General features: G+C 47.8%; 1 protein-coding gene across 1 annotated transcript in view; it reads left to right on the top strand.

Moving 5' to 3' along the window:
- myt1lb (myelin transcription factor 1-like, b) overlaps positions 1 to 15925 on the top strand; it is a 56805-nt gene that overhangs the window by 10627 nt on the left and 30253 nt on the right. Inside the window, exons 4-9 of the mRNA XM_076300032.1 lie at positions 8546 to 8759; positions 8835 to 8970; positions 11390 to 11578; positions 11633 to 11835; positions 11911 to 12089; positions 12162 to 12571. Of these exons, the coding sequence (XP_076156147.1) occupies positions 8546 to 8759; positions 8835 to 8970; positions 11390 to 11578; positions 11633 to 11835; positions 11911 to 12089; positions 12162 to 12571 (1331 nt within the window). The remainder of the gene's footprint in view (positions 1 to 8545; positions 8760 to 8834; positions 8971 to 11389; positions 11579 to 11632; positions 11836 to 11910; positions 12090 to 12161; positions 12572 to 15925) is intronic.

Below are 15925 nucleotides of genomic sequence, written 5' to 3'. Positions count from 1 at the left end.
AGGGGCTGGTTAGTGTGTGTGTGTGTGTGTGTGTGTGTGTGTGTGTGTGTGTATGTGGGTGGTGGGGTTGTGAGGGATGCAGCCGTCCGCTGCAGGCCCTCCACTAGTCGGGCACATTATGACCCTCCCCCAAAAACCTTCCTCCTCCTCCTCCTCCTCCACGCCTGCCAACCAAATTACATCAATGTCAGGGAGCCGGGGGGAGCAGGCGAGGGAGGTAGCCCGGCCCAAAAACACAAGCAGCGCAGGACAGCAGCGCAGCACAGGGCCCCAGGATGGGAGGCAGAGGCTAAACTCTGGCGAGGGAGATTTTTCAGGGCTGGACGCCCCGCACGCTGATCTGATTGTGAGCCGTTGCTCTGTGAGCGGTCAGCGCTGAACGTGGTGTTTTTGTGTTTGTCTGGCATATGGGGCCAGCAAGGGATGGAAACTATTTTGTGACCACATGTTGATATGCTATAATATTGCTCCTTCTTCTGTTAGCATGGCCGTCACACACACACACACACACACACACACACACACACACACACACACACACACAGATGTGTCCATTTCCTACATGGAAACACTGCTTGAGCTGGATGGAAGGTGGAGACCGAGAGAACAGAGAGTGTGCTGGATGTTGAGCAGCATGTTGTTGGAGAGGGCGTAGGGTGCAGCACACACCGCAGGCCACCCCACCCCACCCCACCCCACCCCTCCCCTCCCCTCCCGCTCGCCCCCCTCTCTGCTGCTCTTAATAATTAATCGCCTCCTACAGTACGTGACTGGAGAGTCACCTCACCTGGGTGCTGGGAGAGTACATTGCCTGCGCCGCACGCCGCACCCAGAGGACCCGGGGTGCCACCCGCGCTGTAATTAAGCAGGAGTCCTGAGGTGAGATTGGGAGGGATGCTGTGCCGACGCAGCAGAGACAGAGGGAGAGAGAGAGAGAGAGAGAGAGAGAGAGAGAGAGAGGGGAAGAGAGAGGAAGAGAGAGAGAAAGGGGGCTGCAGGGAGAGCCTGTGGTGGTTGTGGTGTCAGAGCCCATTTGCCAGCGCCGTCTCCCTTGGAGCCGCGTGGCATCAGTCAGCTGTGCCAGTACGGAGGGAGTGCTGTCCCTCACCCCAGGGCCGATATCGCCGCCCTCACCATCATCATCATCATCATAATTATCATCATCCTCATCATGGCGGTCAGGGTCAGGGTCATTGTGGTGGCTGGACAGAGCTGTGCTCTCTCTTTGCCCCTCTGGCTGCTGAGGCTGGTGGTTGTGTGAGGAGAGGAGGGTGGGCGCTGTACTTAGGAGGAGTCCCAGGGCAGCCACCACTGCAGGCTCAGCCACAGCCACAGCCACAGCCACTGCTACCACTGCTACCACGGCTACCACGGCTACCACGGCTACCACGGCTACCACTGCTACCACGGCTACCACGGCTACCACTGCTACCACTGCTACCACTGCTACCACTGCTACCACTGCTGCCACGGCTGCCACGGCTGCCACTGCTGCTGCTGCTGGGAGGCTTGCAGTGAGGAGGCTCATTCACATTCAGTCAGGCTGCAGCCAGAGCCCAGGCTGCCCAAAAGGCTCAGCATCATTTATCTCTTTCCCACTCCCACTCCCTCCCTTCTTTTTCTCTCTCTCTCGCTCTCTCTGTCTCTCTCTCTGGCACTATCACTCTCCCTTTATCTTTTTCTTTCCCTCTTTCTCTTTCTTTCTCTTGCACACACACTCCATTTATTCTTTTGTACTTCCTCCCCACATTTTCTCTTTTTGTACTCTTTCATCTTCCACTCTCTCTCTCTCTCTCTCTCTCTCTCTCCCTCTCTCTCTCTCTCTCCCTCTCTCTTGCCTCGGTCTGCGACTCAGCCTTCTTGGCTGCTTGTCTGTCTCTCTGTTCTCCTCCTCTGCTGTCTCCTCGTCTCATCTGTCTCCTGCTCTGTTGGGTCAGGTCTTCAGCATATCCATCTCCCTGTCTGTGGCACAAAAAAAAAGGAAAATCTTGGGCTCCCCTCTTTCATCTGTGTGTGTGTGTGTGTGTGTGTGTGTGTGTGTGTGTGTGTGTGTGTGTGTGTGTGTGTGTGTGTGTGTGTGTGTGTGTGTGTGTGTGTGTGTGTGTGTGTGTGTGTGTGTGTGTGTGTGTGTATAAGCATAGCTCATCTCATACTAAAGTTCATTTTGCCTCCATGAATACTTCATCGCTGCGATGAAAAGATTCTTTGTGCCATGCTTAATTGAAAGGAATTCTGGTGGAGTTTGTGGAAAGTTCTGGAGTGTGGTGAGCTCTGGCTGGGCACGGCTGAAGGAGCAGGTTTAGGGAGCGGAGCACATGGCACAGTGCGGCGCGGCGCGGCACGATGCGTTCTGGAGCAGCACAGTGAACGCCCCAAACTGCAGTAGCTGGTGGAGGCTCAGGCAGAGAGGAGGCTCTTTTGTGTGACTCTTTTGGGGGAAGGAGTCTGTCAGGTCTGAAATCAGCTCTCTCCCTCTCTCTCTCTCTCTCTCTCTCTCTCTCTCTCTCTCTCTCTCTCTCTCTCTCTCTCTCTCTTTCTTTCTATTTCTCTGTCTCTTTCTCCCTTCTTCCTCTCATTGTCTCTTGCTTTCATTCTGTTTCTCTCTCTCTCTCCTCTCTCTCTCTCTCTCTCTCTCTCTCTCTCTCGTTCTTTCTGACTGGCTCCCCGCCTGCCTGCCTGGATGGCAAATCCCACTTGGGTTCCTGCAGCATATCTCCATGGCAACGGCACTATTGTCACACGTGCCTATAGATCCTTTTGGAAAAGGGGCACAGCGAGAGGTGCACTCCCCACCCCAACTCTGCGGAAGAAAGGAAAACTGGGGAGAAATGAAAAGCCATGCCATCATCTCTTCTTCTCCCCTTCCACCATACACACAAACACACACACACACACACACACACACACACACACTCATTCTTACTCTCTCACACACACACACACACCTGCCATCAGTCGTCCCGTGCGACCACATGCCACTTAGACAAATATCAGATGATGCTAATGACGGGCTAAGGCTGTGGCCCCTGCTGCGAGCATGCTTTAATATTTGCACTAATAAAGCCACTCTTCGACTGCCACATTCCAGTGTACAAGCCCTCAACCACAGGAGCCCAGTATCCGCTATTCAGGGGACTGTCTCTGATACAAAGGCCCCTGAAATGAGTTGGTACTGCTGTCATCACCACAAGGTTATTAAGGATATCATTAGTCCTGCTTTAAGGTATTAGTTTTAGTATAAGTTGTATGCACTGGTAGTAGAGGTTGGAGCAGAACATATGCAGTAATTGACGTGGTGTGTTGGGAATATATTGGGTTTCAACTATTTGGCATTGGGTATCAACCCTTTTACGTAGACAGAACACATTTTATGTTAGGCATTCATTTATTATAAAATCATATAACACTGTAAAGCCTCATGAAAAACACAAACGCGCCTTGTGTCCAAATATTCAAGAGAGCAGATTCTTTCGTGTTTACATGAGCAAAATGGATAATTCATGTTGTCCACCATTTCATCATCCGCCTCAGACAGAGCCTAATGTGTTCAGAACTTTTGCCGGCTTTTGAAGTGACACATGGACAGAACGTCTTCTATAATCTGCAGGCTTAAGGCTAATGTATTAGAGCAAAGGTTTTCCTTCAGGAGTATATCACTTATGGACATAATTCATTTGAGTAAAATACTGCAGTCTGTAATAGATGTATTAGAAGGGTTATAAAATATCCATAATGCCTCATAATAATTGATATACAGTATAGTAAGTCTATATAGCCAAATTAGCTATGACTGCACTCATAAAGCAGGACAATGTTGTAGCATAAGCCCTTGCAGCTTGCTTTAAGTCTAAAGCTTCTTTTACCTATTGATAATGGCTGAGATGGCATTAATTATGGCATTACAGAAGTAAAAAGCTTTTGTTTCGTCAAGCTGTAAGGGCTTGAACAATAACAGTATAGTGCTTTATGAGTGCAGTCAACTATGAATAAATAGTAATAAATGCATGTCAATCATTATGAGGATTTAAGAATGCTTTATAATGTGCTTATAATGCTCTATGGACTGGGTCCATAGAAAGTGTATGAATAATGTCTTTCATGAGGTGGTGCTTCATACAATAAGTCAGTTCTACCTATGATGGGTTTGGTATTGTTCATACAGTTCAATTCTGCTGATGGTGTTAACAGAATAAATCATTTCGAGCAGTAGACCTGTGATTCAGTGTGATAGAGTGAAAGTCAGGTTTCTGATTAGTCCTTCCAGACCAAAGCTAGATACTATTGTTAGTTTGGCTTTATATTGCCTTTAGTGTGTTCTAATGTTTCCCTGCAAAGAGGACCACAATGAGTGCCAGTACCCTATGTTGGTAACGAAATTGCATGATTAAATATTTCCACACACCTGTGCCATTTGTTATTGTGCACACCTTAGACAGAGCTCTCCTAATCTTTGTATTTCTCTCAGCATAAAGGAGGTGATGAAGTCTAATAATAGCACTTCCGTCTCCAGTCAAACACAATGCCTGCAGTATTTTTTTTATTATTCAAATGGCACTTAATTACCTGTGGAATTTTAATTGCCTTGCCCAGTGAGTGGGATGTGTGTGTATGTGAGTGTGTGTATGTGTGTGTATGTGTGTGTGAGAGAGAGAGAGAGAGACGTCGCCAAGGTCACACTGTGACAGTATGGGCGAGGGCTTGTGAGTTGGAGCGGAGACGCCTCCTGCGGATTACTCATCTTCAGGGCCGATCACATGGCAGCACCCCGAACCACCGCTGACAACGAGCTCCACGGACGGACCCATTCAAACCCACGTCTGCACACACACACAAACACACACATACACACATACACACATACAGTACACACACACATAGAGTCACACACACTCACACAGACACAGTCATACAGACACACAGAGACACACACACACACACACAAACACACACATACACACATACACACACACACACACACAGAGACTCACAGAGGGAGAGGGATAGATAGACAGACTCAAACGGATGTTCACAGAAACAGAGACACACACACACACACACACACATACAGGCACAGATACAGAACCACACTCACACTCACAGAGAAAGAGACAGAGAGAGGAATAGGGAGGAAGGTAGAGAGAGAGAGAAAGAGAGAGGGAGAGAGAGAGAAACATACCGCAGAAATCTTTGCCTGGGAGTGGATTTGCATATTCCGTGGTGCCAACTGTTCTTTGTAGTGCCTGATGGAGCTGCAAGAGCGACATGAAGTGAAGCAGGGGCTTGGAGCATGTGGGAGGCAAACGGGTTGGGTGGGGTGGGGTGGGGTGGGGGGAATGGCAGTGCAGGGGTGGTGAGGTGCATGGTTTGGAGGTGTGTGTGGGGGGGGGTTCTATGACACACGATCAGTCTCTTTTCCTTTTTTCTTTTTTCAAACTTCAAGCTTTGCGGCTTGTCGTTCAGATGCCAGCTCTGAGCATGTTGCTGATGCAGGAGAGGATTTCCAGATGGATCTGATTGTTACTTAGCGCCGCGTTTCCACAGCCTGAGCCCGAGCTGTTTGACGCTCTTTGTTCTGAGGCAGTCAGACTGCAGTCGCTACGGCTGCGGCTGCTCTCCCCCTGTGTGGTATTTCCTGGCGCTGCCGATGCCGATGACGCGTTTCATGTCCATGATGGATGTTTTCTTATTGCTTCCGGAAAGATTTCGTGTACTCGCCTAATAAGGCTGCGCCACTTTTGAACGGCAAGTGTGAAATGAGCAAGTTGAACAATCAGTCTTGTCAAAAGGGCATTAATATCTGTCGTGGAACGTGACTGGTCCCACAGAACCAGAAGGATCTCACCAAACGTGCGGTAATGGTGATGAAATCTTCAGGGCTTACTGTCTCTCTGGACCCAACCACCTGTCAGACAAGACATGATTGGTGGGAGGGGATGTGTCTCATCTTACTGCACCCCACACCTCCTGAACCGCACACACACACACACACACACACACACACACACACACAAACACACAGAGACTTAGACACACACACATGCAGGCACTCCTAACCTGAAGGGACCAGCCCTTGATTTATTTGGAGGGCACTCGTGGGGTATGAGTGGCATTTTAATGTGTTTTCAAAATGTTTGGTCACAAGCACTATTGATCACGGAGCCGGCCAGCCCTCCCAGGAGAGGTGGGCAGGAGGGGTTGGGAGAGGGGGTGTCAAGCCTGGGAGGTTTAGGGCTGGGGATGGGGGCGTGATGGAGGAGGAGGGGGGGGGGGGGGTGAGCCTCAGTGGCTGTCAGCCCAGGAATGAGTTTCCACGTGTGGGATCAGATTAATGAAATGACGCCGGAGGTGCAGGGGGTCAGCCCATTAAATAATCCCCGGGTCCGTGGAGATGGAGGCTGCCAGGCAGCACAACGGTTGACTGATGGACACTTAGTGATTTGGGCTGGTGTGGCTGCGTCCGAGAGGCTGGATTAGAAGTTGGTGTGTGTGTGTGTGTGTGTGTGTGTGTGTGTGTGTGTGTGTGTGTGTGTGTGTGTGTGTGTGTGTGTGTGTGTGTGTGTGTGTGTCTGTGATGTGGGAAGATTGAAACAAGGGAAGAGAGAAGAAAAGACAGGCTATTCAATGACAGGTGTAGAAGTCCACATTATGAAGCATACACACACACATACAAACACATACGCACACACACAAACACACATACGCTAACAGGCTAACCCACACACACACCTTCAGGCTAACATGCTTAACCACCGAGGCACACAGACAGCACTCAGACCATCCCACGTAATCCGAACCGGGTCCCATATTCCCTCTGAGTAAACGCACAGTCCCCCTACACACACCCTCCCTCAAACACACACACACACACACACACACAGTCGTGCCTAAAACACTGCGGTGACCTTGAGTGGGTGAAGCCTGCGAGCAGTGCCAGTTTCCCCGGCGAAGCCGCGTCCAAGCTGTACGCCTCCGCTGCTGGTCCTCAGCGCCGGTGCGTGTGCCTCGCCCGCGGTCCTCAAACCTAATGTCATTTATTTGTTCACATTAGGGCCAATCCCCTCGGTGAGTGGGCAGGGATAAAGGCTTTTTGGCCGGCGTGAATGAGAATCAGGGGCATTTCACAGCTGAGCGCCTCCTAATGCGAGCACACTGACGCCACGCTTCGCCCAATGCCCAACTCTGACAGGGGCTGTCTCCTTTTTCAAAAAAATATACACAACAACAACAACAACAACAACAACAACCACTACCACTACCCTTCACACTCCTTTTGTTTTCATTTATTCCTTTTTTTCTTTTTATACGTGTGCTTGTGTGTGTAGGTGTATGTGTGCCTGTGTGTGTATGTGTGTGTGTGCCTGTATGTGTGTGTGTGTGTGTATGCTGGGGGAGGTGTTGGCAGTTGTGTACACCCCCTGGGATGTGGGATAGTATCGACTCCCCTGCAGTTCCACCAGGCTAAAATGGATTAGGTGCTGGTGATCAATAGCCAGGGTGAATACACAGATTATCAGATTAAGGCGTGTTCTCCCACTGCCAGATAGAGACAGAGAATATATTTCAGTGCAGAACTCAGGTGTGCTACAATTTATTATCATCAGTTCTCGTGCTTGATCTGTGTCTGTGTGTGTGTGTGTGTGTGTGTGTGTGTGTGTGTGTGTGTGTGTGTGTGTGTGTGCAGCAAAGGGGGATCAGCATCTGCCTTAGTCATAATAGATAGAAATAAGTGCTAGATTTCTCTCTCAGTCCAAATTTAACTTGTTTCATGCAATTGATGCAATTGATTTTTTCTGATGTGAGCAAAGGTCTTAACTGTTAAACTGGGAAAGAGAGATGAGTGTTGCTGGTTATAGTGTTCTATTGTAACCTTGGCAAGCTGTAAAGTTTGTTGACACAGAAATCCAAAATCATGCACAGTGCTACTGCTGATTAAATGGAATAATCTACAATTTTTGTTATTTTGTGTCCTGTTCCTATTTGAGTTATTTCTGGAGTTATTGATTTTGTTTCTGCATCCTTTCATTCGCCTTCCTGGTCCTATCAATTTGAAGAAACCATACCTTGCAAACATTAAAATAAAAAGGAAATCAACTGTGTCTAGTTTCCTGCTGATCAAAATGGCCTCCTGCAGGTTTTTGTAATCACTGCCTCCCAACTCAACAGTGCATTATTATATTTCTAAAGTGTCAGATAGATTTTGCCATTTCTGAAACAAAAACTTAAATGACTGCAATAAGGGGAATAATTCCCATGAATAATAATTTGATATCTGTTGGTCTACTACCAAACAAAGCTTTTGCTCAAATTTAATAGTGATTATAAAAACAAAATCCCTACCAAAGATGGACTTGAATGACATCTGGACCACAACGTTGTGTCCTTTTCGAACAGAAAAACAGCCGTTGCCATTTAGAGGCCTAAACTGCATGCTCGGTAGCGCGTGACCACGGCTCTGGCAGCCGACAAGTGAAGGCACGGTGGTTAACTGCTCTCCTTCTTATCTCCCCCCCCCGCCCCCACTCCCCACCCCACCCCCCTCCTGCAGTGTGTACGGCTGCCCGCTGGCCAAGAAGAGGAAATCGCATGACAGGCAGCCTCAGGAGCCTGCCCCCAAGAGGAAGGCCTTCCTGGCGCACTTAGACAACTCCTCCATGGAGGAGTGCTACGAGACCGACGGCACCGAGGACATGGAGGAGCGAGTGGAGGACGAGGAGGAGGAGGAGGAGGAGGACGATGAGGAAGAGGAGGAGGAGGAAGAAGTAGAGGAGGAGGTCTACTCGGAGGACAATGAGGAGCACGTGGAGCAGGAGGATGGCGAAGTGGAGAGAGGAGAGGAAGAGGAGGAAGGAGAGGAGGAAGAGGAGGTGGAGCAGGAGGAGGAGTGCATAGAAGAAGAGGAGGGTGAGGAGGAAGAGGAAGAGGAAGATGATGAGGAGGATGATGAATATGAGCAGAATAGCCAAGAATCAGGTGAGTGTTATGCATTGCTAAATCATCACAGTCATCCCGGGGCCAGAATTACAGTTTGCATTGGCAAGAAACACCATCACATCTAGGACCTCTTAATGGCTGATTACCATATAAGCATCATTTGTATAAACATCTGAAAAGGCAGAGACTGAGAAGTTGTTAGTGTTCTTAGAAAAACAGTAAAATAAGCAGCCTCAGGTGGATGAGAGTATTTCTAAATGATAGGATTTCTTGACTATTTCTCTATCCATAATACATGACAAGCGAGGTGCTTTACGGCAATTAGAATCCACCATCTTGTTCCCTCCTCAGTCTGTGAGCAGTGTGTACCTAAGTCAATACCAAATTGAATTTGAGATGGTAAACATTATGGTAAGAGTGAGACGATTTGGCAAGCTAGACTCCTTTTTTGGAAGGTCACTGTAATTTGAGGTGCAACTGGAAAGTAAGCCACGACCTTCAACACCCTCTCAGTAACAGGCTAAAAACAACCCTGCCTCACACGTATTCTCTCTCACATACGCACTCACACAGCATCTCGTGAAGATGACAGTTTTAACGCCCCTGGGTTTTGGTGTAAACTCCACATCCTGATAAAGACACCATGTGCCTATATGGTCTACTTCCCTCATGCACTTCACTTATACATTCTCCTTCTGTTTTTGTGTGAATAAAGTTAATGCGAGGTGCTAAACAGTCAAAGCAGTGCGCACAATCCAGCTTCAAGAAAAAATCAAAATGTTGGTGTTTGTTTCATTCTACCTGGTGTCCACTCAAGAGTTGTCTGTCTCTGACTCGTTATCTGTCTTTCTGGGAGACAGATGAAAACATGACAGGGTTTTTTTTCTGTCCGTCCGTGGCGCGTCTCCTGATTTTTTTTATGCAAAGAACCAGATTTGGCAGAGCCCAGCTTCACGCCAGCCTCTAGCCCAATCTGACTTGACATTGCCTTCTGATCCAGTCGGAGCTGGCATCTCGCAAGGAGGCATTTTAACCTTTTAAGTGTGGAGAAGAGTCAGCTTGCTATGCCATGCTGCTGAAAAAAAGACTTCTTAAAATGAACATGTCTGACCACATTTTTCATGTAAACATATCAGGAAATTATTTATAACAACGTTAAACTAGGTCTTTTCAGCTCACTGTAAATTACACTGCCATCTAAAGGCAATTTGACAAAAAAAAAAAAATGATAGACATTTGTGAATTGACAGTCATTATATCATGTTATATGACTGGAAGTTCATATGAATGGAAATGGGGGCATTGTTAGTTTCACTATGTACAGTAAATGTAGTATCATAGTATGGTCCATTTTGCCAGCTGAGAGTTACAACCTTGAACTGCTTTGCTGGTGACTATCCTCTGCCATACAGTCTTTGTGGGTTTCTGCTGTTGAAACCGCTTTTTTGTGTTACATTTTGAATCATTTGGAGCTATAGAGCCGTAACCACCAATTCTCTGTCAAAATATAGGCATGGATATTTGTCACAACCAATATCCCTACTTCTTATTCCATTTTTTAGACGCTCTGATGTTTTTACCCTTTAAAAGGGTCCCTCTCAAAATTGTGGCATACCTTTTGAAGCGCAGAATAAATTGATATGCAGTCCTGCCAGAAATCAAAGTCATTCTTGTTATTCTAAGGCATCCAGAGGAATACAGTCCTGATGTGAGAGCTGTGCTGTTGACAGTTTGGGGTGAGAATGTCAGCTGAGTAGATTATTCAAACCCACAAAAGGCATGGTTAAAATGACAGAGAAGGGAGTTCAATGACCTACTGATACCTGTCTGGCTCAATTACTGACATGAAGTCCAAAGATTTGTGAGACAAGTATTTTATTTACTGAATCAGCCTTTTTTCCTGAATCTTGTGTGGTTTTTACTTAATCTGCAAGCATAGAGGCAGGCCAACATTTCTAACAATATCTGGCACAAGCATGTTGATGAAAGACACACGGTGACATTTTGCAAATCTGAAGCAGTTCCTTAATTTTCAAATATATGACTCATATGTCATTTTCTCTGTTAGGTTCCTGAAGAGAACATTCCTGGTAATGATAGAATTGCACATTACAGACATTGACAGATACCGTGCAATAGTACAATATTTAAAAATTTGGAATACATTTACATATAAAATACATTTACATATATAAAAAGAGAATGTTGAACAATGAGAACACAAGCCTTGACAGACATTACATGGATGATTGATTTTTACTGGAAAGACAGGTATTGAATGATATTACACAAGTACATCACTGAGACATGCCTCTTATGTGATTTTGTTACATAGACAAGACTGAAACCCATTTAACCAACAGTAGAAAAGTGAAGTGAAATTTGATTTTGTGCATTTTCTGTGTATATGTGCATGTTTTTTCTCCTTTTCCATGGTTTTTCCTTTCCTTTCTTACAGAGGAGGATCATTTGAACAACGGCTACGGCAAATCTGGCCCAGCGGGGGAGAAGGACGACAACAATAACGACGAGTATGAGAACTATGACGAGCTGGTGGCCAAGTCGCTGCTGAACCTGGGCAAGATAGCCGAGGACGCTGCCAACCGGGCGATGACTGAGTCTGAGATGAACAGCAACTCGTCCAACAGTGCTGAGGAGGAGGAGGACGATGAAGAAGACGAGGAGGAGGAAGATGATGAAGAGGAGGAGGAGGAAGATGATGAGAACGAAGGAGGCTCCAGGAAAGGTGAGCTGAGTCTGGATGTGGACAGTGATGTGGTGCGGGAGACAGTGGACTCTCTCAAGCTGCTGGCGCAAGGACATGGGGCAGTGCTGTCCAACAACCTGGACGAGGGGGCCTTCGACGAAGACAGGGGTTTAGAGAATGGAGATGGCTGCATTGGAGCGAACGGCACCAATGGGCAGGCCGGAGGCTGCGGTCGCGGGGGTTTCGGCGGCGGTGCGCACGGGGGCGGCCAGGGCAAGCCGACTAGCAACGGGCAGCTGGTGGAGGAGAGCGACGAGGACGTGTGTCTGAGCAGCCTGGAGTGCCTGCGCAACCAGTGCTTCGACCTGGCCCGCAAGCTCAGCGAGACGCAGTCGACTGACCGCTCGGCCACGCTGGCGCAGCAGACGCTGCAGACCCTGCAGCACCAGCAGCAGCAGCAGCACCACCTGGACAGCCAGTCGCACCACGGCTTCGGCGACTGCCAGCAGCAGCAGCAGCCCAGCCCCGAGGAGCGCCGCGCCCTGGAGCGCAACTACTCGGACATGGTCAACCTGATGAAGCTGGAGGAGCAGCTGAGCCCGCACTCCAAGGCCTTCGCCAGCTGCGCGCGCGAGCGCCACGACGCCTACTTCGACCGCGACGAGGACACCACGTCCATCACGTCCGACCGCTCCGAGGAGGTCTTCGACATGACCAAGGGCAACCTGTCGCTGCTCGAGAAGGCCATCGCGCTCGAGTCCGAGCGAGCCAAGGCCATGCGCGACAAGATGGCCCTGGACTCGGCGCGACGAGGCGGCATGCGGATGCACGACGACCACCACGGTCATCGCCACGGCCACGGCCACAGCTACGGAGAGGATCGCAAGCCGCGGATGCATCACGATGGCATGAAGAAACCTTACTACCCAAAAGGTAAGGCACTGGTTTTAACACCAATAGTTGCATTCAAAAACCGACGTGTCCAGTTCCCAAGCGCCAGCAAGTGACACCATGAGTTTCCCAGCCTGCCTCTTTGAATAAGTGAATAAGCACTTTGCAAGGCCTCTGTAATAACAGCATGCCTTCACTTGGAAAGATAACTGCACTGTGATTGCACTGTGCACTGTGGTGACCTTTAAGTGATGCTAATACCGGTGTAAAAGTGAACGGTGTGTATAGAATCTCTACAGTAAATGATTATACTGTATGCAGCTGTAACCTCTGCCCATGCATCCGCTGTGTGGACCGAATGCTCTCAGTAACAACGTAGGGTGAGGGCAGCTTAGCTTCCAATCCATCCCATCTTCCCTCCTCAAGGCCGTGGACTCATATGCTCAACAGGGGACCTCACCGTGACCCCCAGGACAGGATTTTTTTTTTTTTGCTATTCAACCAATTTCAAATGTTCACATCTCCATGGCCCAGGCAGTGACTGCAGCTTATGTTGTTCAAATAGGACAGCATAGCAACATCAGAGGCTCGGGTTGTCAAGCATAAGTAATGGCAATCTGCACGGCCAGTTAGGACAGCAAATCCCATCCTTGGGTTGCAGTCTGTGATCAAGCTGCCTATTTTTAAACCCCCCAAGAAAGGAGGTGGAGGAGGGGGGGGGGCTGCTACAAAATAGAGCTCTGCCCTTCTGCTGGAGCTGAAGCATATAGATGTGCCCCGGGCGTGTTTCATTAGAGAAATCCCCTCACTGCCACTGGGGGTGTGAGAGCTGCTGAATTGCTGTAGTCGACGACTGATTTTTAGCCAAACCCTTATTCGGTCATTACGGTTTCATTTGTACCATTCTGTTTCATGTAGCAGAGGCGGCATGGCTGCTGGGACTGTGTGCTGCAAATTCTGTTAGCTGGCGCTCAGTTATCCAATCTCATCAAATGACATTTCCAGCAGTGAAGATCTTCCTTAAGAGCCATTCCCCTCGCCAGATATACCCTAAAATACTCTGCATTATAGCGGAGGAGAGACGGCAATCATGGTGAGATAGCACAGACACACACACGCACACAGACATGAAAACATGGATGGAGAGAGAGGAAACCTGCACTACCACAGTCCATCTCGTCAGTGCGCCGGGCCAGCCATATCTCTCTAATGTCTGAATAATGAGAGATGCATGGCCGTTGCGTCACGATAACATCTTCCCCCCGCCAGAGATAGCGGCAGACGCTTGTTGACCAGGGGGCATTATGATTTATAAAAGTACAGTGGGGTGACAGTTATGGAGGAAGGCCCTCTTTACAGCAAAGTGCGAGGAGGAGATGGAAATTGAACAGTATCAGCGTGACCGATAACGAACGGCAGCGCCACAGACTTGGCCATTAATTATCCCCAGACGCTATGGTAATGGGGGCCATTTGCTATGCAAAGCGTGGCCCTGTCCTGAGCCCCAATCGATAGCCGCCGCCCACTAATACGTATTCCTCTGCAGCTGCTCGCTCGGCCCTTTCTCTCTCTTTCTCTCTCTCTCTTCCTTTACGTTCACTCTATCCATCTCTCTCTCTCTCTCTCTCTCTCTCTCTTTCTGTGTCTCTTACTGTGAGGCCGTAATGTTTCAGTAATGGAGTTGGCGCCAGCAGTAGGTGTGTGCTGTGGGCCTTGTGGTGGAGGATAAGGAGAGGATTGATTGCTTGTATGTATGTGTGAGCTTGTTGTGTATTTTGTATGTGTGTGTGTGTATGTGCATGCATGTGTGTGAGTCATGTGTGTGTATTATTTATGATTTGTGCATTAATTACTTTGTGTGTGTGTGTGTGTGCGTGTGTGTATGCGTGCTCATGTGTGTCTGTGATGCCAACACAACAATGGCATCAGAGAGGGGTGGATTACACAAGCGCTAACTGGGGTATTTCCGTGCGCCAGCATCAGCCAGGCACGGACACCGATTCTCATGTGTTACAGTCACTGTCGGTAATTTCAAAAAATGATTGCGCCATGCGTGGCCATGTGCTTGTGCACTTGGAAATGGCTCTGAATAAACCGAGCGCATTACACCCGGACGTCTGATCATCCGAGTGGAATTGAAAAGTAAAAGCTCGTAACTGGATATTTTTCATGATTTGTCTTTTTGCTTTAGCGCCCTACTCATTTACAAACATGCTCAGCAATACACTCTCACACACAGAGTACACACATACACAGTCACACACTCATACGCACATACAGGACACACTGACACACACACACATACAGGTATTATACACACACAGGCAGTCATACACAAATGCCATAGACTTATAGCATGACAGCACAACAGCAACAAATGATCACATAGCACAATAAATTGTCGCGATAAATACTACCAACCACAACATTAGCATTAGCAGAAGAATCACTACTATAAATAACATACATGGCAGTAACATCAGTACTGTAAAAAACCCAGAGAATCCCAAAAGTAGGAGTAAACTCCTTAACCATTTTTAAAGACTAGGCTTAAATCGATTCACGTTTCCTATTATTTTCAAGTCCCTAGGCAAACTATTCCAATGACAGCTGTTGAACTACAGAAGTAATAACTGCTTAGGTCCGGAATCTAACCGGTACAAAATCCGTAGAACTACCTCTAGTGGAGTATGAATGAGTATCCCTAACCAGGGGCGATTCTAGACCTAGAGCTTTGCTGGGGCACAGGCCCCCAACTCCCAATACATAAAAAAAAAAAAACAATTTAAATGTGCGTGCAATATGAAATAAATGTCTTTTACGTCTCTCCTCACTGTTCCTTTCCCTCTGCCTCTGTTCAGGAACAATTGTCTGATGTCCATCTCTGAATAGTTTATCAGAAGGCTATGTTTAGTTTTACAGTAGGACAGCTTCACAAACAGTATAGGCTACTTTTACAGAACTCTCTCTCCAGTATACGTATAAATCATTATTAATTGTCCGCATGTGTGCATGCAGCCTACACATGGTGTGAGTGTGTGTGTGAGGGAGAGAGCACAAGCTGGTAAACTGTTGCTAAATTTAGGCTACGATGCTAAGCATTGAAAAACAGATGCTAATTATGTGGGCAACATTCTCTAACAGCGATCAACTTGTCATTTTTTCTGTCAAACAAGTTGTGAATTTGTTGAAACATTAAAACAGGGGACGACTTACTCTGTGCTCAAAGTGATATGACGAGCTCCAGCGGACGATATACTCGGAAGAATCTTGTGAACGATTTTCATTGGTTGTTGCGTTCAATCTTACCCAGCTACAGAGGTGCTATTTCCTGATTGGCTATTATGGCCCCTTTCTATTTCCTTGTTTTTTTTTATTGGCTGGTAAGTGACAGGC

The sequence above is a fragment of the Alosa pseudoharengus genome, unplaced genomic scaffold, assembly GCF_046254945.1.
Source record: "Alosa pseudoharengus isolate Yale_2024_CS ecotype anadromous, Long Island Sound unplaced genomic scaffold, YU_APseudo_1.1 YU_APseudo_1.1_scf_22, whole genome shotgun sequence".
Lineage (NCBI taxonomy): Eukaryota > Metazoa > Chordata > Actinopteri > Clupeiformes > Clupeidae > Alosa > Alosa pseudoharengus.
Note: the sequence above shows the minus strand (reverse complement) of the source record. Positions and strands in the feature narration are given on the sequence as shown.